This window comes from Palaemon carinicauda, chromosome 1 (genome assembly GCF_036898095.1).
Source record: "Palaemon carinicauda isolate YSFRI2023 chromosome 1, ASM3689809v2, whole genome shotgun sequence".
Lineage (NCBI taxonomy): Eukaryota > Metazoa > Arthropoda > Malacostraca > Decapoda > Palaemonidae > Palaemon > Palaemon carinicauda.
In genome coordinates, this window is record NC_090725.1 from 306,317,324 (window position 1) to 306,341,483 (window position 24,160).

General features: G+C 45.3%; 1 protein-coding gene across 1 annotated transcript in view; it reads right to left on the reverse strand.

The window, feature by feature from the left end:
- Window positions 1-11,269: 11,269 nt before the first annotated feature.
- Window positions 11,270-24,160, reverse strand: part of Tsf2 (transferrin 2) — an 89,631-nt gene continuing 76,740 nt past the window's right edge. The window contains exons 13-17 of the mRNA XM_068393541.1: window positions 21,782-21,925; window positions 19,519-19,690; window positions 14,626-14,674; window positions 12,838-12,898; window positions 11,270-12,684 (exon numbers count right to left, since the gene is read on the reverse strand). Coding sequence (XP_068249642.1) covers window positions 12,575-12,684; window positions 12,838-12,898; window positions 14,626-14,674; window positions 19,519-19,690; window positions 21,782-21,925 — 536 coding nt within the window. The 3' untranslated portion in view covers window positions 11,270-12,574. The remainder of the gene's footprint in view (window positions 12,685-12,837; window positions 12,899-14,625; window positions 14,675-19,518; window positions 19,691-21,781; window positions 21,926-24,160) is intronic.

Consider the following 24,160-nt stretch of genomic DNA (forward strand, 5'->3'; position numbering starts at 1 on the left):
TGAGATATCAATATAAATTAGAAAATCCTTTCACCCCACAGAAAGGAGGAAAACGGAAGTGGCTCTACGATGATCTGTGGAATGCGTCACCCGCCTCCATCTACTAGCTGTCTACAGAAAAGCAATGGGTTAAGAGCCTGCTCCTGTTCAATACCCAAATTACTAGAGTACCCCGTGACCCCTCGTCGACTAATCCGGGAAATACTCTGATGAATTGTCATCAAGTTAGCTACCTTTCAGTTCTTTGATTACAAAAACCACTCGTTTGCACCTTGTTAGGTAAGCCACATGTCTGTTATTGGCACTGCCTTGTTGGTGAGCCACTCTACTTTTTTTCACCACCTTGCCAGATGTCTGTTACTTGCACCTCCAAGCTCACCAGATGTCTGTTGTTTGCACCTCCAAGCTCACCAGGCGTCTGTTGTTTGTACCTCCAAGCTCACCCGGCGTTTGTTGTTTGCACCTCCAAGCTCACCAGGCGTTTGTTGTTTGCACCTCCAAGCTCACCAGGCGTCTGTTGTTTGTACCTCCAAGCTCACCAGGCGTTTGTTGTTTGCACCTCCTGGCTCACCAGGCATCTGTTGTTTGCACCTCCTGGCTCGCCAGGCGTCTGTTGTTTGCACCTCCTGTTCGCCAGGCGTTGGTTGTTTGCACCTCCTGGCTCGCCAGACGTCAGTTGTTTGCACCTCCTGGCGTCTGTTGTTTGCACCTCCTGGCACGCCAGGCGTCGGTTGTTGGCACCTCCTGGCACGCCAGGCGTCGGTTGTTGGCACCTCCTGGCACGCCAGGCGCCTGTTGTTTGCACCTCCTGGCTCCCCAGGTGTCTGGTATTTGCACCTCCTGGCTCGCTAGGCATCTGTTGTTTGTACCTCCTGGCTCCCTATGCATCAGTTGTAAGCACCTTCTACCTCGCTAGGCGGGTTTTGAAAGCTCCTCCTAGCTCACTAAGCGTCGGCTGTTCGCACCCCCTAGCTGGCTAGGCATCGGTTGTTTGCACCTCCCTAGCTGGCTAGGCATCGGTTGTTTGCACCTCCCTAGCTGGCTAGGCATCGGTTGTTTGCACCTCCCTAGCTGGCTAGGCATCGGTTGTTTGCACCTCCCTAGCTCGACATGCGTCGGTTGTTTGTACCTCCTGGCTCCCTATGCATCAGTTTTAAGCACCTCCCAGCTCACTAAGCGTCGTCGGCTGGTTGCACCGCCTAGCTCGCCAGGCGTCGGCTGGTTGCACCGCCTAGCTCGCCACGCGTCGGCTGGTTGCACCGCCTAGCTCGCCACGCGTCGGCTGGTTGCACCGCCTAGCTCGCCACGCGTCGGCTGGTTGCACCGCCTAGCTCGCCACGCGTCGGCTGGTTGCACCGCCTAGCTCGCCACGCGTCGGCTGGTTGCACCGCCTAGCTCGCCACGCGTCGGCTGTTTACACCTCCTAGCTGACTAGGCGTCGGTTGTTGGCACCTCCTGGCTGGCTAGGCGTCTGTTGTTGGCACCGCCTGGCTGGCTAGGCGTCTGTTGTTGGCACCGCCTGGCTGGCTAGGCGTCTGTTGTTGGCAACGCCTGGCTGGCTAGGCGTCTGTTGTTGGCAACGCCTGGCTGGCTAGGCGTCTGTTGTTGGCACCGCCTGGCTGGCTAGGCGTCTGTTGGTGGCACCGCCTGGCTGGCTAGGCGTCTGTTGGTGGCACCGCCTGGCTGGCTAGGCGTCTGTTGGTGGCACCGCCTGGCTGGCTAGGCGTCTGTTGTTGGCACCGCCTGGCTGGCTAGGCACCAGCTGTTGGCCCCGCCTGGCTGGCTAGGCGCCGACTGTTGGCCTCGCCTGGCTGGCTAGGCGCTGGTTGTTGGATCCTCCTCGCTCGCTAGGCGCCGGTTGTTGACACCGCCTAGCTGGGTAGGCATTGCTTGTTTGCACCTCCTCACTCGCTAGGCGCCAGTTGTTTGCACCTCCTCACTCGCTAGGCGCCAGTTGTTTGCACCTCCTCACTCGCTAGGCGCCAGTTGTTTGCACCTCCTCACTCGCTAGGCGCCAGTTGTTTGCACCTCCTCACTGGCTAGGCAGCGGTTGTTGGCCCCGCCTGGCTGGCTAGGCGCCGGTTGTTGGGCCCGCCTGGCTGGTTAGGCGCTGGTTGTTGGATCCTCCTCGCTCGCTAGGCGCCGGTTGTTGACACCGCCTAGCTGGGTAGGCATTGGTTGTTTGCACCTCCTCACTCGCTAGGCGCCAGTTGTTTGCACCTCCTCACTGGCTAGGCAGCGGTTGTTGGCACCGCCTGGGGGGCTAGGCGTCGGTTGTTGGCACCGCCTAGCTGGCTAGCCGTCGGTTGTTGGCACCGCCTGGCTGGCTAGGCGTCGGTTGTTGGCACCGCCTGGGTGGCTAGGCGTCTGTTGTTGGCACCGCTTGGCTTGCTAGGCCCCGGTTCTTGGCACCTCCTAGCTGGCTAGCCCCCGGTTCTTGGCACCTCCTCGCTGGCTAGCCCCCGGTTCTTGGCACCTCCTCTCTGGATAAACGCCGGTTGTTGGCACCTCCTCGCTGGCTAGGCCCCGGTTCTTGGCACCTCCTCGCTGGCTAGCCGGCGGATGTTGGCACCTCCTCGCTGCCCAGGCGCCGGTTGCTGGCACCTCCTCGCTGCCCAGGCGCCGGTTGCTGGCACCTCCTCGCTGCCCAGGCGCCGGTTGCTGGCACCTCCTCGCTGCCCAGGCGCCGGTTGCTGGCACCTCCTCGCTGCCCAGGGGCCGGTTGCTGGCACCTCCTCGCTGCCCAGGGGCCGGTTGCTGGCACCTCCTCGCTGCCCAGGGGCCGGTTGCTGGCACCTCCTCGCTGCCCAGGGGCCGGTTGCTGGCACCTCCTCGCTGCCCAGGCGCCGGTTGCTGGCACCTCCTCGCTGGCTAGACGCCGGTTGTTGGCACCTCCTCGCTTGCTAGAGGCCGGTTGTTGGCACCTCCTCACTCACGTCAGTTGTTTGCACTCTCTTGCTACCTAGGCGCCAGTGGTTGGCCCCGCCCTGCTGGCTAAGCGCCGGTCGTTGACCCCGCCTTGCTGGCTAGGCACCGGTTGTTGAATCCTCCTCGCTCGCTAAGCGCCGGTTGTTTGCACCTTCTCGTTGGCTAGGCGTCTGTTGTTGGCACCTCCTCACTCCCTAGGCGTCTGTTGTTTGCACCTCCTCACTCCCTAGGCGCCGGTGGTTGGCCCCGCCTCGCTGGCTAGGCACCAGTCGTTGACCTCGCCTTGCTAGTTAGGCACCGGTTGTCAAATTCTCCTCGCTCGCTAGGCGCCGGTTGGTGGCACCGCTTAGCTGGCTAGGCGTTGGTTGTTTGCACCTCCTCGCCTGCTAGGCACCGGTTTTTTGCAACTCCTCTCTGGCTAGGCACCGGTTGTTTGCACCTCCTTGTTGGCTAGGTGCCGCTTGTTTGCATCTCCTCTCTGGCTTGGTGCCGGTTGTTTGCACCTCTTCGCTGGCTAGGCGTCTGTTGTTTGCACCGCCTGGCTGGCTAGGCGTAGGTTGTTGGCACCGCCTGGCTGGCTAGGCGTCTGTTGTTGGCACCGCCTGGCTGGCTAGGCATCGGTTGTTGGCACCGCCTGGCTGGCTAGGCATCGGTTGTTGGCACAGCCTGGCTGGCTAGGCGTCTAGGGTCGGTTGTTGGCACCGCCTGTCTGGCTAGGCGTCGGTTGTTGCCACGGCCTGGCTGGCTAGGCGTCTATTGTTAGCCCCGCCTGGCTGGCTAGGCGCCGGTTGTTGGATCCTCCTCGCTCGCTAGGAGGTGCTGGCTAGGCACTGGTTGTTTGCACCTCATCGCTAGCTAGGCGTCGGTTGTTGGCCCCGCCTCGCTGGCTAGGCACCGGTCGTTGGCCCCGTCTCGCTAGCTAGGCGTCGGTTGTTGGCCCCACCTAGCTGGCTAGGCACCAGTCGTTGGCCCTGTTTTGCTGGCTAGGCGCCGGACGTTGGCCCTGTTTCGCTGATTAGGCGCTGGTCGTTGGCCCCTCCTCGCTGGCCCCTTGCTTGTTAGGCATTGGTTGTTTGCACCTCCTCGCTGGCTAAGCGGCGGTTGTTGGAACCACCTAGCTGACTAGGCACCGGTTGTTTGCACCTTTTCGCTTGCTAGGCGCCGGTTGTTGGCACCTTTTCACTGGCTACTCGTCGGTTGTTGGCACCGCCTCGCCGGCTAGGCGTCGATTGTTGGCACCCTCTCGCTGGCTAGGCGTCGATTGTTGGGACCACCTCGCTGGCTAGGCATCGATTGTTGGGACCGCCTCGCTGGCTAGGCGTCGGTTGTTGGCACCGCCTAGCCGGCGAGGCGGTGCCAGGCCTAGCCGGCTAGGCGTTGGTTGTTGGCACCGCCTCGCCGGCTAGGTGTCTGTTGTTTGTCCCTCCTCGCTGGCTAGGCGCCAGTTTTTGGCCCCTCCTCGCTGGCTAGGCGCCAGTTGTTGGATCCTCCTCGCTCGCTAGGAGGTGCTGGCTAGGCACTGGTTGTTTGCACCTCATCACTGGCTAGGCGTCGGTTGTTGGCCCCTCCTTGCTGGCTAGGCGCCGGTTGTTGGCACCGGCTCGCTGGCTAGGTGTCAGGTGTTGGGACCACCTCGCCGGCTAGGTGTCGGTTGTTGGCACCACTTCGCCGGCTAGGCGACGGTTGTTTGCCCCTCCTCGCTGGCTAGTCGCTGGTTGTTTGCACCTCCTCTCTGGCTAGGCACCGGTTGTTTGCACCTCCTCGCTGGCTAGGCGCCGGTTGTTTGCATCTCCTCTCTGGCTAGGCGTCTGTTGTTTGCATCTCCTCTCTGGCTAGGCGTCTGTTGTTTGCACCTCTTCGCTGGCTAGGCGTCTGTTGTTTGCACCGCCTGGCTGGCTAGGCGTAGGTTGTTGGCACCGCCTGGCTGGCTAGGTGTCTGTTGTTGGCACCGCCTGGCTGGCTAGGCATCGGTTGTTGGCACAGCCTGGTTGTCTAGGCGTCTAGGGTCGGTTGTTGGCACCGCCTCGCTGGCTAGGTGTCGGTTGTTGGCACCGCCTGACTGGCTAGGCGTCGGTTGTTGCCACAGCCTGGCTGGCTAGGCGTCTGTTGTTGGCCCCGCCTGGCTGGCTAGGCGCTGGTTGTTGGATCCTCCTCGCTCGCTAGGAGGTGCTGGCTAGGCACTGGTGGTTTGCACCTCATCGCTAGCTAGGCGTCAGTTGTTGGCCCCGCCTCGCTGGCTAGGCACCGGTCGTTGGCCCCGTCTCGCTAGCTAGACGTCGGTTGTTGGCCCCGCCTCGCTGGCTAGGCACTGGTCGTTGGCCCCGTCTCGCTGGCTAGGCGCCGGTCGTTGGCCCCGTCTCGCTGGCTAGGCGCCGGTCGTTGGCCCCGCCTCGCTGGCTAGGCGCTGGTCGTTGGCCCCTCCTCGCTGGCTAGGCACCGGTCGTTGGCCCCGTCTCGCTAGCTAGACGTCGGTTGTTGGCCCCGCCTCGCTGGCTAGGCACTGGTCGTTGGCCCCGTCTCGCTGGCTAGGCGCCGGTCGTTGGCCCCGTCTCGCTGGCTAGGCGCCGGTCGTTGGCCCCGCCTCGCTGGCTAGGCGCTGGTCGTTGGCCCCTCCTCGCTGGCTAGGGGCCGGTCGTTTGCCGTCCCTCGCTTGGTAAGCGCCCGTCGTTGGCCCCGCCTCGCTGGCTTGGCGCTGGTTGTTAGCCCCTCCTCGCTGGCCCCTTGCTTGCTAGGCATTGGTTGTTTGCACCTCCTCGCTGGCTAAGCGGCGGTTGTTGGAACCATCTAGCTGACTAGGCACCGGTTGTTTGCACCTTCTCGCTTGCTAGGCGCCGGTTGTTGGCACCTTTTCACTGGCTACTCGTCGGTTATTGGCACCACCTCGCCGGCTAGGCGTCGATTGTTGGGACCCCCTCGCTGGCTAGGCGTCGATTGTTGGGACCACCTCGCTGGCTAGGCGTCGATTGTTGGGACCGCCTCGCTGGCTAGGCGTCGGTTGTTGGCACCGCCTAGCCCGGCGAGGCGTTGGTTGTTGGCAACGCCTAGCCCGGCGAGGCGGTGCCAGGCCTAGCCGGCTAGGCGTTGGTTGTTGGCACCGCCTCGCCGGCTAGGCGTCGGTTGTTTGCCCCTCCTAGCTGGCTAAGCGCTAGTTGTTGGCAACTCCTCGCTGGCTAGGCGCCAGTTTTTGGCCCCTCCTCGCTGGCTAGGCGCCAGTTGTTGGATCCTCCTCGCTCGCTAGGAGGTGCTGGCTAGGCGCTGGTTGTTTGCACCTCATCACTGGCTAGGCGTCTGTTGTTGGCCCCTCCTCGCTGGCTAGGCGCCGGTTGTTGGCCCCTCCTCGCTGGCTAGGCGCCGGTTGTTGGCCCCGCCTCGCCGGCTAGGTGTCGGGTGTTGGGACCACCTTGCCGGCTAGGTGTTGGTTGTTGGCACCACTTCGCCGGCTAGGCGACGGTTGTTTGCCCCTCCTTGCTTGCTAGTCGCTGGTTGTTTGCACCTCCTCGCTGGCTAGGTGCCGGTTTGCTGCTACTCCTTATTTGGTGAACCATGCACCACCTTGTAAATGAACCATCTGTCTTTCGCTTACTCCTTGTTAGGTATCGGTTGTTTGCTCCTCCTTGTTAAGTTTTAATTGTATTTTCCAGCGTGTTATTTGTCTACTTGTAGCAAAGGACGATGGTTATCATTCGTGCAGGAACAAATAATCACTTACTTTATGATTGGTATGGTTAAATTCAAGCTTCTAACAGTTCATGAATCCTAAGAGATGTGTTATACATAAAATTACTGCATCAGGTGTTGTAGGTTGACCTCTAATAATCTAGAGATTTTGGAAAAATAGGTGCCAAACAATTGATGGTGTAAATAGGGAAAAATTAGAAACTTAAAACCAGGTCAAGAATAAAACTTCACAGTATTTATTAAACAATTATAATACATCACAAGGTAAAGACCAAATATATGAGAAGGAATAAAATAATGAATGCAAGTAGTTCTGTACTAAATAGGTTAAAGCAGTTCTGGACTAAATAGGTTAAAGCTTTTAAGAATTATACTGTTTTAACTTATTTATAGGGGGGTGGTGTGTGATCTCCAAGAAATTTGCTAGACCTGGGAATCCAGTAAGACAATTCCAAAATCATTGTCTTTCCTGCTCTGCTCTAGGACCAGTGTATCAATGTGGAAAGCACGGACTGTGCGTATATGGAATACATAAGTTCAGGCTAATTTTGACTTGCTACATCACCTCAGTAGGTGAAAGTCTTCTGATATAAGTGACGCTTTACGCACTGGTACACTAGCCATATTGCAAAGGAAACAAAAACTTCTTTGGTAATCATATAGTATTGTATTTCCTATTCCAGCTTTTCACAGAAAATTCCTTGGAGATCACCAAAATGGTATAAATTACTTTGTCACTAAATGATCAAGTATCCTAATTAGCATAAGCTTTAACCTATCACTGCAATTGGTTCTAAGTTTTGACAAGTGTTCAAGGTGTTTTTTATCATTTTATTCCTTATTTGTTTAAATTTTGTCACATCTTACAGTAATTCCTTACATAATTATTATAAATTCCTTATTTCCTAGTTTTATCTTTACAACAGAAACTTCATTACAAACCTTTAATGTAGAAACTAATCATTTAAATTGGCCTACAAATGATACTAACTGGATGTACTTACATTGTATAAACACAGAATTAGTTATAGAATTTTCTATACTTGCCTCATGTTCATATTGCTTATTTTCCAGAAGTCTGGTTTAATACACTTGGATTTTCCCATTCTCTTTCCCTTGGATGAATACATGCCTTCAACAAAGCTATTGAACCTAGTGGTAAGAAGCCCAAAACTGGCAGGTCAGATGGCCATTTTCTCTACAATTTCAAAGTAAATTACCCCTACCTCTTGATACCATGAGTCAGTGAGGTGAGGAGGAGGGTGAGAATGTATAAAATCAAGACGACTCAATCAATCTCAAGCCTCGCAATTTAGTTGTCTCGTAAGGGTTCAGCAGCAGAAGGAACTAAAGTATTTAGAGAATTTGAGCCTCTGTGCGAGGCTTTCAAATCAGAAATGCACAGAGTACTTTCAGAACCCTTGCCGAATTAAATGTTAATAACACAGGATTGAATTTGGGGTATAATAGGAGGGTTAGGTTAAATTTATAGCAATTTTCCTTTTGCACTTTGAACTGCTAACTTAATTGGCAACCTTTGAAAAAATTCTTCCCATAAGTGAAAGGCACACTTCACGACAATTTAATTCTCGGTATAATCCCAACACGATTCACAAAGGAAATACGGGTCACGATCTTCTAGAAACAATTCCCGTGCACATTCCAAGTAGTACAGTAGGGTCCCGAATTATGCGAGAATTTGGTCGATTAATGACCTCGTGTAAATGGAAAATCGCGAATTTCGAAACACAACTAACAGAAATAATTCCATTGTGGCCATGGCAACCAGCAATTTGCCTATTCAAATGTGTTTACTACCCATTTCCAATACTTTCTTTGTACTATACTGTATTTCTTTGTAATATCAAATTGTTTTTGTAAATAAATAAAACATTTAATATACTTCAAAGTTCTAATAACTTGAAAAATGGTTAAAATTACAACCAGGATAGGTGTAAACACCATATATTTCCCGTTATAACACAACCCAAAATACAGACAAATTTTAATGTTTGTCATATCTATTGTATAATACAACTGGTGAATAGCAAAACTATCACTCTATAGACTAGCTTGTTGTATGATTGAAAATCCAGAATTATCAAAATAAAGGCGATGTTATATCAAGCGTTTCCTAAACGCTAAAAAGCACAATAGAAAACGACAACCAATGTTTTGTTTACGTTTATCTCTGATCACAACGAAGAAACAGACGCATTTATACATCTGGGTTTTTTAATTGACAGCAATTTTACCAAGTATAGATTATATGTTGAATTTGTTATTACCAATGTTCTAATTATTTTTTATTAGAACTTTCAAATAAATGAAATGAATGCCATTTATGAAATGTTTTTCTTTATGATGCCGCCTGAAACGGAAACCTTCCATTTGTTTACGCTCCATCTTCGATCATAATAAACAAACGAATGCATTAAACACACATGATCTAAGTCATAACTAATGATATTACAAACATTTAGTAAACATTATGTTATTACAAATATTTTACTTACCGTATCCATATAAATTCCTAAATTCGTAGCAAAGCTGGAAATTTTTTTTCCTTATGCGTTTAATCCACAATAGCAAACTGCCGCTAATGACAGAGTGATAACTTACGATAATTCTAAACTGTTACGAAAGATAATTGTCCTTTCCATATCCAAAATACTTTTCCTAACTTCAGTTATAAGTCAACTTGTACCCACCTCAATTATGGATCCATTTGCAAAAAAGGTAAAAGAAGAAAGTACTAGGCCTATTTTTAAAGTCACCGAACAATTAGGTTACCGCTATAACGTTCGATGTGAGAGAGAGAGAGAGAGAGAGAGAGAGAGAGAGAGAGAGAGAGAGAGAGAGAGAGAGAGAGAGAGAGAGAGAGAGAGAGGGATGGTTTTAAAGTACTAAACAATAATTATGATAGGTTATAACACATTGGTGTTTATGTAATATTAACTGTATAGATGGTTTGAATAAGTTAAGAAATGGTGTAAACAATTCTTTGTTATTGTATTCGCGCGGAAGCTAGACATCAGCTGATGTGATCACAGCCAAAAGTAAAACAAAAATAAGTTGGCAATACTCGATTTTTAAAACACACCCGAAATTTAACAACATAAGTACATGTTTTATTATAGCGCAATTGACATTTAAAGAGTAAAAATTTTCTGGAATAGAATGGTGTTTCCTAAAAAATAGTGGTTTGCGGACGAAATCGGTTACCGTATTTTAAGCTATGATTGAAATGGATGTATACACTGTATAATTTTTTCGTTTTGTATTTAATTGACACTTCAAGAAAACCGATTTTGGTTTCTTCATCTATTTGTAAGTATTGTATAACGAGAGAGAGAGAGAGAGAGAGAGAGAGAGAGAGAGAGAGAGAGAGAGAGAGAGAGAGAGAGAGAGAGAGAGAGAGAGAGAGAGAGAGAGATATTATGACGCAGAAGGTTACAGACCTAGAACAGGGGAGGATGAAGGTGGGGGGAGTGAAAAGATAGGCTGGGTGGACTCGCAGGGGAGACGGTAGGAGACGGGGGAAGGGGGGATTTGGTTGCCAGTGGCTAAAAATAGATTCTGAAAGACGGTAAAGGGAAAAACGAATCCCATCGAATAAACAGAATAAGGAAAGGGAATAAGATCCAGAGGAATAATAGATATAATGGAATGAAAATGACTAGATGGTGTTAGTTGTGATAAGAATAATTTAGATATTTGAAATAAGAGTGTCTGAGGAGGTATAGAAGGAATTCGTGATAAATATAGAGGAATATCAAAGGATACAGTTAGTTTGCATTAAAGGGTTTGTTATCGTTTATCGGCAGTGAATAGCCTAAACTTCGGTAACGAGTCGTCAATATTTTGTCATATTTTAAACAGTATACATTTGATTTGCAAACATTGGTTTTGTAGAGTAGACGGTAAAATAAAATCTAGAGAGAGAGAGAGAGAGAGAGAGAGAGAGAGAGATTTCTGCCATCAAATCTCTCTCTCTCTCTCTCTCTCTCTCTCTCTCTCTCTCTCTCTCTCTCTCTCTCTCTCTCTCTCTCTCTCTCTCTCTCTAGATTTTATTTTACCGTCTACTCTACAAAACCAATGTTTGCAAATCAAATGTATAGCCTACTGTTTAAAATATGACAAAATATTGACGACTCCTTACCGAAGTTTAGGCTATTCACTGCCGATAAACGAACCCAGTCTACTCGTGAAAACCTTGAACGCCCAGAGGGAAAAATAAGGCTTTTAAATATACTGTACTAAACAAAAATAATGCTTTAATATACCATCATTAACACTACCATTACAATTATCGTAAGGTTGGAGAAAGATAAAGATTGCCGAGAACGTAACCACATTTCTGTTTACATTTTGTCAGCTGGACTCGCACAGTTAAAAGTTGATTTCATTGATGTGGAATTTTATCCTTAAATAGGCTATTCATTATGAAATTATGTTAATGAAATGTAATGTTAATATTGTTTTGTAACATTTATTATAAATCACCGTATTTAGGGCTACCAATATACTTAAAAAGACTATAGATTTGATACATTTTGTAGTGCTTGACTCGCGAACTTTGAACAGCCTCGTGGATACAGAAAATTTATTTTTGAAAAATAGCGATCGTGGAAAAGGGGAATCGTGTAATTTGAACACGCTTAATTCGGGACCCTACTGTAATTGCTAACAAAGCCAAGGGAAACAAACCTTCCTTTGTGAAGGAATGAGAATGGGAAAATTTTAGTTTCACCAGCATTTATCAATTAAATCAAGCTTCTGGAGAATAGCAATATGAACATCAGGGGATGTTCACAATAACACTAATGTATAACACACTAAAATGTGTACAATATATTTATCTTATTGAGGTGGTTATGTTCAGTATAAATATCTACAAATTTACATCACATTGTACACATCAAAAGACATAAATTTAAAAGTAATTTGAAATTACTTCCAATTATAAAGAATAAAAAAAGCATAAGAAGGTTCCAAAAAGAAAAATACAGTACTCTGCATTAGGTAATGCTAAGATATCTAGCATCAATTGACACTTTGCAGGCATTCACCCATTAGCTTCTATTAATTTTATTTCTTTGTATTCAGCAGTCCAAGTTTACCTTCCTTTCATATTCATTCCTATTTTGAAAACAAAAGTAGCTCACCTGGAATGTAACTGTGGGGTTCCAAACTAATTTGGAATAGTCCTGTAGATACCATCCACTGAACTTGCAGGATTTCTAAGTTTCTTCAACTTAAAAGATATACTGTATATAAAAATATTACATTTGTCACTGTACATATTAGGAAACTTCAAGCTTCCATATCTAATTTAAAATCAAATAAGCTGCCAGTTATCCTAGTTACCAAAATTATTTCCCAATAACAAATTTGGCTTGATAATCTCAAGTACATTATCATATCACATATAAACTGTATATGGACGGATTAATTATCTCGACAACATTATCACATCATATGGACGGAAGTTAAGTGAACCGTGGCTCAGTGGGTATCCTGTTGCCAAGGCAAATAGCTCTTTTAAGGTTATATTTTGTAGATAAAATAACAATTCTGAAAACTTCAAGTTAAGAATAATAGTAAATACTGTAAACCAATCTTGGTTTCCTTAAAAAAATACTATTAAATTACCTGCTCCAGAATATAAACATTATTGTCCATTTCATTTCCCCATACATATATAACACCTGCAAATAATGATACAGTATTTGCTGAATAATTCTTTAAAATTCATACATTTATACTATAACAATAATTCCAAGAATTAAGTTGAGATACTTCCCTATTATTTCTACCATTCACAATAAGCAATTATTCATATGGAATGAACCTAAAAAGCCATTGGCTTTGTAGTGATGTGATGAAAAGAATTGAAGCAAATACTGAACAGAGATTCAAAGACGATGAATCGGAATACTTTACATAAAACTACACACCTTTCCCCCTATAGAAGGTTCACACTTAGGGTCAAAACCATTAGAACAGACGACAGGAACACAGTGCTTCCTTTGGCAGCGCAGTCTACTTCGTAACGGGCATTCAGGAACTCCAAACCTGTATCAATTAACAGTGGTCAATCAATTAATTTTTTTATTCAAAATATGTCGACCTATGTTAAGTTTACAATGTCTGATATATAATTACACTTCAAATAAAACTATGAAAAAAATGTTTTGTCATAGCTTTCTCAAAATAATGATTAATTACCAAGGTATGGATGATAATGTCGTTCTTCAGGTTCTAAAGGTACCAACTGCTGGGTTGCATCCTGAAAAATTAAAACTTGTTAAAAGGCTGCTAATTAAAATTTCATGCAAATACAATATTATATAGTTGCTTTCTATCAAATGCTGTTCTACTGTACATACATACATATACCAAGGGACTTTTCCCAATTTTGGGGGGTAGCCAACATCAAACAAACGAAACAAAAAAAGGGGACCTCTCCTTTCTACGTTCCTCCCAGCCTGACAAGGGACTCAACCAAGTTCGACTGGTACTGCTAGGGTGCCACAGCCCACCCTCCTCCGTTAACCACCACAGATGAAGCTTCATAACGCTGAATCCCCTACTGCTGCTACCTCCGCGGTCATCTAAGCCACCGGAGGAGGCAGCAGGGCCTACCGGAACTACGTCACAATCGCTCGCCATTCATTCCTATTTCTAGCTCGCTCTCTTGCCCCTCTCACATCTATCCTCCTATCACCCAGAGCTTTCTTCACTCCATCCATCCACCCAAACCTTGGCCTTCCTCTTGTACTTCTCCCATCAACTCTTGCATTCATCACCACCTTTAGCAGACAGCCATTTTCCATTCTCTCAACATGGCCAAACCACCTCAGCACATTCATATTCACTCTAGCTGCTAACTCATTTCTTACACCCGTTCTCACCCTCGCTACTTTGTTCCTAACCCTATCTACTCGAGATACACCAGCCATACTCCTTAGACACTTCATCTCAAACACATTCAATTTCTGTCTCTCCGTCACTTTCATTCCCCACAACTCCGATCCATACATCACAGTTGGTACAATCACTTTCTCATACAGAACTCTCTTTACATTCATGCCCAACCCTCTATTATTTACCACTCCCTTAACTGCCCCCAACACTTTGCATCCTTCATTCACTCTCTGACGTACATCTGCTTCCACTCCACCATTTGTTGCAACAACAGACCCCAAGTACTTAAACTGATCCACCTCCTCAAGTAACTCTCCATTCAACATGACATTCAACCTCGTACCACCTTCCCTTCTCGTAGATCTCATAACCTTACTCGTACCCACATTAACTCTCGACTTCCTTCTCTCACACACCCTTCCAAATTCTGTCATTAATCGGCCAAGCTTCTCTTCCACGTCTGCAACCAAAACAGTATCATCCGCAAACAACAACTGATTTACCTCCCATTCATGGTCATTCTCGTCTACCAGTTTCAATCCTCGTCCAAGCACTCGAGCATTCACCTCTCTCACCACTCCATCAACATACAAGTTAAACAACCACGGCGACCTCGCACATCCCTGTCTCAGCCCCACTCTCGCCGGAAACCAATCGCTCACGTCATTTCTTATATTAACACATGCTTTACTACCTTTGTAGGAACTTTTCACTGCTTGTAACAACCTTCCACCACCTCCATATAACCTCATCACATTCCACATCGCTTCCCTATCAACTCTATCATACGCTTTCTCCAGATCCATAAACGCAACATCATACACCTTACCTTTTGCTAAATATTTCTCGCTTATCTGCCCAACTGTAAAAATCTGATTCATACAACCCCTACTTTGTCAGCATAAATTATTCTTTATAACCACAAGTTTAACTTGTCTTATTTTACAATAATCCTTGAACAACTCCAATTTTATATCCATGTTCATACAAAATACTGCAGTATCACAACAAAATTATACTCTGCACAAAGTCATATTATAAAACAAAGTACCATCGAAAAGAAATGTACACAGCATTTATTTTTCTTACCTGGAATATGAGATCAGCATATGGTTCATCGGAATGATACATCTTGAAGCTGGGAAAAAAAAGACAAAATGAGTGAAATGTTGATTGAAAATTGAGCTAGACTATAATTTACCCAATATAGCAAGATACAATTGGGTGTACCTTGCAGATATTACAAAAAATATAAATCATCTTGTTTTGAGCTCTTTTGACCTAGTTAACTGATTTCTTTGATTTTACGTTGCTCTAATTATTACAATTAACCTCCCCTGATGTTCATATTGCTTTCCTCCAGAAACTTTACAATATAAATAAAATATTTCAAGTATAGTAACAAGACAATGTAGCTGGTATTGAGACAATGTAGCATCTCAAGGCAACTAACCACAGCTGGTCTTTCACTCTCTTCGTTAATCTTGCATTAGCAAACTAACATTACTTCAGTGTACTTTTCAGTTATGTCATTTCCATTATTAATAATTATCACGTCTTCTTGATTTTTTAATAATTACTGCATACCATAGTTTGTTGAAAATAATGATTTGGGCATTCATGAGCAGCGCTGACATTGTATTTCATGCCAAGGGCAATATTGTCACTTAAGACAATCAGTATGAAGTATACATAGGCCTTACTGTTCCCTTACGTAAAATGTGTTCAGATGGTTGCAGACCAAAATGGCAACACACCTGGCCCTAATAGATAACAGCTGAGACTTAATAGGGGGCTGGTGCTGGTGGGCAAGTATGTGTTAAGCCCTTAGGTTTGTATAGTTAGGAAAATTACATATTACTTTAAAGGTGTAATTTGTCCCTACACCAATACAAATCATCGTTCTTTACATAGGAAGCTCGTCCTTAGGTGGGAGGAAGACCCTGTTCCAACGGGCTGGAACACTTATCCCAGGAACTCAAAATCTGTGCATGTATGATACTGGAGTTGCAATTACGTCCACCACGTGTCCCATGATTTGATAGCGTTAACAAGTCCACGGCCCTGGCGTTAGGGTGGTGGTGGTTGTTGTAGTTATTTTTTTGAGCCGAAAATCTGTTGTACACCTACAGTAGCATATCATATGATCGGTCTGAATTCCTCTGAATAACTTCTATGATTGTGGGAATCCCCCTCGTAAGGAGTGAGGGGATAAGACTCTTCCGTACGTACCAGAGTACAGAACAGCCACACACCAAGTGCGGCTTACCTGCTAACCAAATAGTCTACTTGGCAAGGTTCTGGATGCTGTCCCCCCCCCCCCAAAAAAAAAGGGGGGGGGATGAAAAGGGAAAAGAAGGCCAGTCATTCTTTAGTTTCTTTCCAGACTAACTCGTAACCTCTGCCCCAGTCAGGAGTTAATAGTCCTATGAGAGGAACCAAGTTAGCTATACCACCTGATGTACAGCTACAAGATATCCATGGACCTGTGGGATACATCACGCAGGTAGGTAAACAGTGAACTTAGTCTGAGGTCTACAAACACCTGCTTGGAGTATCTGTGTCACAGAGAGATTCCTTTTTAAAAGCTAAGGAGACACCAATGCCTCTGACATTGTGAGCTTTTATGAACGTTCCTCCACTAATGCCTCTGACATTGTGAGCTTTTATGAACGTTCCTCCACTCATGCCAAGTGGGGCTTACCTACTAACCAAATAGCCTACTTGGCAAGGTTCTGGATACTGTGCCCCAAAAAGGGGGGGAGATGAAAAGGGAAAAGAAGGCCAGTCATTCTTTAGTTTCTTCCCAGACTAACTCGTAACCTCTACCCCCGGTCAGGAGTTCATAGTCCTATGAGAGTAACCAAGTTAGCTATACAACCTGATGTACAGCTACAAGGTATCCATGGACCTGTGGGATACATCGCGCAGGTACGTAAACAGTGAACGTAGTCTGAGGTCTACAAACACCTGCTTGGAGTATCTGTGTCACAGAGAGATTCCTTTTAAAAAGCTAAGAAGACACTAATGCCTCTGACGTTGTGAGCTTTTATGAACATTTCTCCACTCATGCCTCTGACATTGTGAGCTTTTATCCACATTCCTCCACTCATGCCTATGACGTGAGCTTTTATCTATGTTCTTCCAATCATGCCTCTTGACATTTTATCCACGTTCCTCCCAAGAAGGAAGCAGAAGGTGAGAGATCATGAAATCACTTACCACAGCCAGGTCAAAGTCATGTTTTTTTATATTTTCTTCTTCATCCTACATGCCTCCACCCTCTTGAATGGGTGATATCAAAAGTTTGATGGTCCATAGGGTGCCTCTTTCAGGGAATGTCAAACTTTGACCACGTTCCAGGATGGAGGTCTCACCTCAACCAGAGGGCAGGCCTGCTCAAAACTTTGTATGAACATGATTTCCTATGAAGAAATATATACTCCCTTTAGTCTAAAGAGCAGTTTCTCTTTACGGAGGTACAACAAGAAGTCGGCAATCAATGGTATAGAGGCTCCGTGAGGAGGGACACCTCTCCCAAGACAGCAACAACAGAAGAATGCCCACTTGGCTTGGTAAACTACAGTTGAAGAATTGCAGGGGAATCCAGACATCTCTTTCGAAGTATCTCACAAAAAGCCTCTCTCCAAGAGAAGATGCTGGATAACCTACACGCATGAAACTGAAGGGATCCTACTGAAGTTCTGAACTGTGGAAAATCTGGTCAGGAGGTTGGCATAACAGGTCTGGAAGAGGAGGCAACTCTGTCGGAGTTTCTGCCACCAGACATAAAAGGTTCGGGTACCATTCCATCTGCGACCACTTCGGAGCTATAAATCCTCTAAAGGTTGGGTGTCGCTTGAATACGATTTAGGATGATCCTTATCAGGCATAACAAAAAGCATATAGTGTACATGGCCGTCCCATGGGTGTTGGAATGCATTCTCGAACGCTGTATGTGGATCTGGAGTGCAATAAACTGGCAGTTTGTAATTTTGGGATGTCGTAAAAGATTCACCGCCGGAAAACCCCTCACAGTCAGGATATCCATCGCTATCCGAGGACATAAAATGGATTTTGACGAAGGAACAATCTATTTTAGGGTGAGATAGCCATGTTGTCCTGATGGAAGGTCCCTTCGGCATCTTCCTACTGTATAATATTTCTACGAGTGATGTTACAAGAGAATTCCCGTCAGGTATCACGTGGTTTTAACCCAAGGAACGACTATCAGAAGATATCGTGTATAATCAGGGACGTATCCGTAGATAATCATAAAAATCTGCACCCCCAACAGACTTTACACAGTCTAGTCAACTAGGGGAAGGATAAGTGAGGAGCCGTTACATATCCTCTCCCCTTTGGTACCCTCGTTCGTCGCTGATAAGTCATTCCTTTTGATCGCAGCGTCCTACTGCGTTGTAGTTTTCTGGGTGCGCCCTTTTTCAGCCCTTTTGGAGTTATTTCTTGCATGATGGCTTCCTCTTCGTCACCTAAGCTGAGTACCTTCTTCTTTTACAGTTTGAATTAGCTGTAACTGTTTTTGTTCCCCTCAGGAAGTGGTTTATTAAAAACCATTTGGACCTAACCATCTGTATTTTCCTCCTCAGCTTGTCAACCACGATGTCCCTTCTGCCTAGAATAAGGGTAATCGAGTTGAGCTACAACCACTCCAGAGTTTCTACTTTAAACTAGCACAGTAGTAGCGATACCATGCCTCCTTGTTTGTTGATGTAAGCCACTACGGTGGTGTTGTCGCTCAACATCACTGAAGGACACAGTTTGATGGAGGAGAGTCTTATGTATTCTTCCTCCATTTCTCTGTGGCTGCTTTAACTTCCAATACATGGAAGAGTGAAGAGCCCTCAATAGAAGAATTCCTTAGGTTTAATCCATCTTCACGGCCCATACGCTTTTAGAATTTTGAAGTCACGGGACTTTGCCTCTTCAGCACTCAGTTGGCTCATTGGTTAGCTGCCTGGTGCATCATGAACTTGACTGTCCCAGCACCCGTCAGGACAATATCTTTAGAACTATCTTATTATTGGAGTCATACAAGTCCTCCGTTTCAGCTAAATAGCCGACAGTATATAGATCAAAGAGATCAGAGAAGGGGTAATAAGGTCATCTTGAGGTTCCTGAAGACCAAAAAATTCAATTGAGACTTCCCTGACAAACTCAAATAGATGAGAGTTTTACAAATCTTTTGTTCTATGGATGCATTTGTGCATATACTGTACAGTACCTTCAAAGCTGCCTGGTTAAATTAAGCAATGCAGTAAGCAAACTCACAGCTTGCAACTGTGTCTTGTTGCAAACAGATCCATTAGTGGGTGCCTTACAGATTTCCAAATTCAGTGACCACAAGATAGAAGAACTTTCTCCCTTGATAAGGTAATCAATAATGTTCTACCTTCCTGGGATCACATGTCTGCCCTACCACACATTTTTTTCTGCAAGATAGAACAGGTTCTCTAACCCTGATCTACGCTAGTTTCAGAATTGTGTCACTGCCCTCAAAATATCTATAACCATACCTCTCACAGACTGCCTGTATATCTGAAAATAATATATATTAATATTGCCTCTGTCCTGACATGATCACAGGTGCCAATTACCTATTGGTTCAGCAGGTGTGCTGCCAATCGTATTTCAATTTATTTGTGAACAGCAAAATCCCAAGAGATAAGAGGAATGCTTTTAATGCTTCCACCACCAAACACACAGTCCCCTTCTCTTGCCACTGTTCAGTTCAACAGTAATGGAAGCAAACCATTCCATAACAGTGGCCTCCCAGTATGGTTGTCTCAATTAATGCATATGTTTACTACACCAAAACTTAAAATATTCTTTCAAATTATTATCCAAATGTTGACCAAAGTTACTACGACCAAAACCAACGAAATGTATCAATTTACAAATTAAACTTTACTCAAACTGTATATAAAGTAATCTTAATAGCTTACAGAATCCTTCACTTACTTCCATTCATCCTGAGAATCTGTACCAAAGTGTTGCTGAGCATACAAAAGGAGGTTTATAAAGGTTTCAATTTCTGTTTCATTGTAGAGGGAGCCACCACGTGTAACGACGGCATTTGATCTAACTGTACCCAAGTTACAATCTGTATAGTCCGTTACTGGAGCCCTTGTACCTGAAAAATTCATAAGCTGTTAATTTATGCTGAAATGAAAATAAAAGTTACCAACAAAAAAGAAACTATATTCTTAGGTTGGGTCAACTTAGTTGCTTGTGCTACTTACAGTATATAAAACGTTACAGATAAATATGAGACGACAAGCTTATATCATAATCTTAATAAATATACATACATATACCAAGGCACTTCCCCCAATTTTGGGGGGTAGCCGACATCAACAAATGAAACAAAACAAAAAAGGGGACCTCTACTCTCTACATTCCTCCCAGCCTAAGAAGGGACTCAACCGAGTTCAGCTGGTACTACTAGGGTGCCACAGCCCACACTCCCACATTATCCACCACAGATGAAGCTTCATAATGCTGAATCCCCTACTGCTGCTACCTAAGCGGTCATCTAAGGCACCGGAGGAAGCAGCAGGGCCTACCGGAACTGCGTGACAATCGCTCGCCATTCATTCCTATTTCTAGCACGCTCTCTTGCCTCTCTCACATCTATCCTCCTATCACCCAGAGCTTCCTTCACTCCATCCATCCACCCAAACCTTGGCCTTCCTCTTGTACTTCTCCTATCAACTCTTGCATTCATCACCTTCTTTAGCAGACAGCCATTTTCCATTCTCTCAACATGGCCAAACCACCTCAACACATTCATATCCACTCTAGCTGCTAACTCATTTCTTACACCCGTTCTCACTCTCACCACTTCGTTCCTAACCCTATCTACTCGAGATACACCAGCCATACTCCTTAGACACTTCATCTCAAACACATTCAATTTCTGTCTCTCCATCACTTTCATTCCCCACAACTCCGATCCATACATCACAGTTGGTACAATCACTTTCTCATATAGAACTCTCTTTACATTCATGCCCAACCCTCTATTTTTTACTACTCCCTTAACTGCCCCCAACACTTTGCAACCTTCATTTACTCTCTGCCGTACATCTGCTTCCACTCCACCATTTGCTGCAACAATAGACCCCAAGTACAGTACTTAAACTGATCCACCTCCTCAAGTAACTCTCCATTCAACATGACATTCAACCTTGCACCAACTTCCCTTCTTGTACATCTCATAACCTTACTCTTACCCACATTAACTCTCAACTTCCTTCTCTCACACACACTTCCAAATTCTGTCACTAATCGGCCAAGCTTCTCTTCTGTGTCTGCAACCAGTACAGTATCATCCGCAAACAACAACTGATTTACCTCCCATTCATGGTCATTCTCGTCTACCAGTTTTAATCCTCGTCCAAGCACTCGAGCATTCACCTCTCTCACCACTCCATCAACATACAAGTTAAACAACCACGGCGACATCACACATCCCTGTCTCAGCCCCACTCTCACCGGAAACCAATCACTCACGTCATTTCCTATCCTAACACATACTTTACTACCTTTGTAGAAACTTTTCACTGCTTGCAACAACCTTCCACCAACTCCATATAACCTCATCACATTCCACATTGCTTCCCTATCAACTCTATCATACGCTTTCTCCAGATCCATAAACGCAACATACACCTCCTTACCTTTTGCTAAATATTTCTCGCAAAAATCTGTAAAAATCTGATTCATATAACCCCTACCTCTTCTAAAACCACCCTGTACTTCTAAGATCGCATTCTCTGTTTTATCCTTGATCCTATTAATCATTACTCTACCATACACTTTTCCAACTACGCTTAACAAACTAATACCTCTTGAATTACAACACTCATGCACATCTCCCTTACCCTTATATAGTGGTACAATACAAGCACAAACCCAATCTACTGGTACCATTGACAACACAAAACACACATTAAATATGATTACCATAAAAATAAAACTATTTTAGATATGATAAAAACCCCTGCATATCGAAATAAGCTACAGATATACAGTATCTTGCATGTAAAACTGCATTTTACTCTTAAATTTCTTTCATAAATGCAAAAGAAAAATTTATCTATAAATGGTTACATGCGATCAATTTATTTACGTAGTAAAAGTAAATATAAATAAATGTTACAAAAACAGTAGTCATACTTTTATATATGATTAAGCATGTTTAAAAGCCATCGAAACATACCATCTCTACAGACAAGCTGATAGTCTGCAGTCAGCTGATTTCGAGCCCACCATTCTCTGCGTCTACCATCCACATTTTCTTTTACCGTCGTATGCTTAAGGAAAGCAATGTTCCCACCACCTTCAACAAGGCATCTAAATGCACCTGAAAAAAAAAAAAAAATGTTATTTTCATTAGTAAAATAAATTTTTGAATATACTTACCCGATGATCATATAGCTGTCAGCTCTGCTGCCCGACAGAAAAACCTACTGGCGGAATACGCCAGCGATCGCTATACAGGTGGGGGTGTACATCAACAGCGCCATCTGTCAAGTAGGTACTCAAGTACTCGATGTCAACACAGAACCAATTTTCTCCTCAGTCCACTGGGTCTCTATTGGGGAGGACGGGTGGGTCCTTTAATTTATGATCATCGGGTAAGTATATTCAAAAATTTATTTTACTAATGAAAATAACATTTTTCAATATTAAACTTACCCGATGATCATATAGCTGATTCACACCCAGGGGGGTGGGTAGAGACCAGCATTACATGTTGACATTATTATGAGCTAAGTATTCCGTATTTCATTTTAACAGTTATTCAAAATAACAAACATAAAATAAATAAGTACCTGGTAAGGAAGTCGACTTGAACAATTACTCTGCCTTTTTAAGTACGTCTTCCTTACTGAGCCTCGCGATCCTCATAGGATGCTGAGCGACTCCTAGGAGCTGAAGTATGAAGGGTTGCAACCCATACTAAAGGTCCTCATCAAAACCTCTAATCTAGGCGCTTCTCAAGAAATGACTTTGACCACCCGCCAAATCAAGTAGGATGCGAAAGGCTTCTTAGCCTTCCGGACAACCCAAAAACAATAATAAAACATTTCAAGAGAAAGATTAAAAAAGGTTATGGAATTAGGGAATTGTAGTGGTCGAGCCCTCACCACTACTGCACTCGTTGCTACGAATGGTCCCAGAGTGTAGCAGTTCTCGTAAAGAGACTGGACATTCTTAAGATAAAAGACGCGAACACTGATTTGCTTTTCCAATAGGTTGCGTCGAATATACTTTGCAGAGATCTATTTTGTTTAAAGGCCACGGAAGTTGCGACAGCTCTAACTTCCTGTGTCCTTACCTTCAGCAAAGCTTGGTCTTCCTCATTCAGATGGGAATGAGCTTCTCGTATTAACAGTCTGATAAAATAGGATAAAGCATTCTCTGACATAGGCAAAGATGGATTCTTAACTGAACACCATAAAGCTTCAGACGGGCCTCGTAAAGGTTTTTAAATAGAACTTAAGAGCTCTTACAGGACATAATACTCTTTCTAGTTCATTTCCAACCATACAATAAGTTTGGAATATCGAACGATATTGGTCAAGGCCGAGAAGGCAGCTCGTGTTTGGCTAGAAAACCAAGTTGTAGAACATGTAGCCGTTTCGGATGAGAATCCGATGTTCTTGCTGAAGGCATGAATCTCACTGACTCTTTTAGCTGTGGTTAAGCATATCAGAAAAAGAGTCTTAAAGGTGAGATCTATCAGGGAGGCTGATTGAAGCGGTTCGAACCTGTCTGACATAAGGAATCTTAGTACCACGTCTAAATTCCAACCAGGTGTAACCAAACGACGCTCCTTCGTGGTCTCAAAAGACTTAAGGAGGTCCTGTAGATCTTTATTGTTGGAAAGATCTAAGCCTCTGTGATGGAAGACTGATGCCAACATGCTTCTGTAACCCTTGATAGTGGGAGCTGAAAGAGATCGTTCTTTCCTCAGATATAAGAGAAAGTCAGCTATTTGAGTTACAGAGGTACTGGTCGAGGATACGGATACTGACTTGCACCAGTTTCGGAAGATTTCCCACTTCGATTGGTAGATTCTAAGGGTGGCTGTTCTCCTTGCTCTAGCAAACGCTCTAGTTGCCTCCTTCGAAAAGCCTCTAGCTCTCGAGAGTCTTTCGATAGTCTGAAGGCAGTCAGACGAAGAGCGTGGAGGCCTTGGTGTACCTTCTTTACGCGTGGCTGACGTAGAAGGTCCACCCTTAGGGGAAGTGTTCTGGGAACGTCTACTAGCCATCGAAGTACCTCGGTGAGTCATTCTCTCGCGGGCCAGAGGGAAGCAACTAGCGTCAACCTTGTCCCTTCGTGAGAGGCAAACTTCTGCAGTACCTTGTTGACAATCTTGAACGGAGGGAATGCATATAGATCTAGATGTGACCAATCTAGTAGAAAGGCATCTATATGAACTACTGCTGAGCAAACTATTGGGAGCCTCTTGGTCATCGAGGTTGCGAAGAGATCTATGGTTGGCTGGCCCCAGGTGGCCCAAAGTCTCTTGCATACATCCTTGTGGAGGGTCCATTCTGTTGGAATTATTTGTCCCTTCCGATTGAGA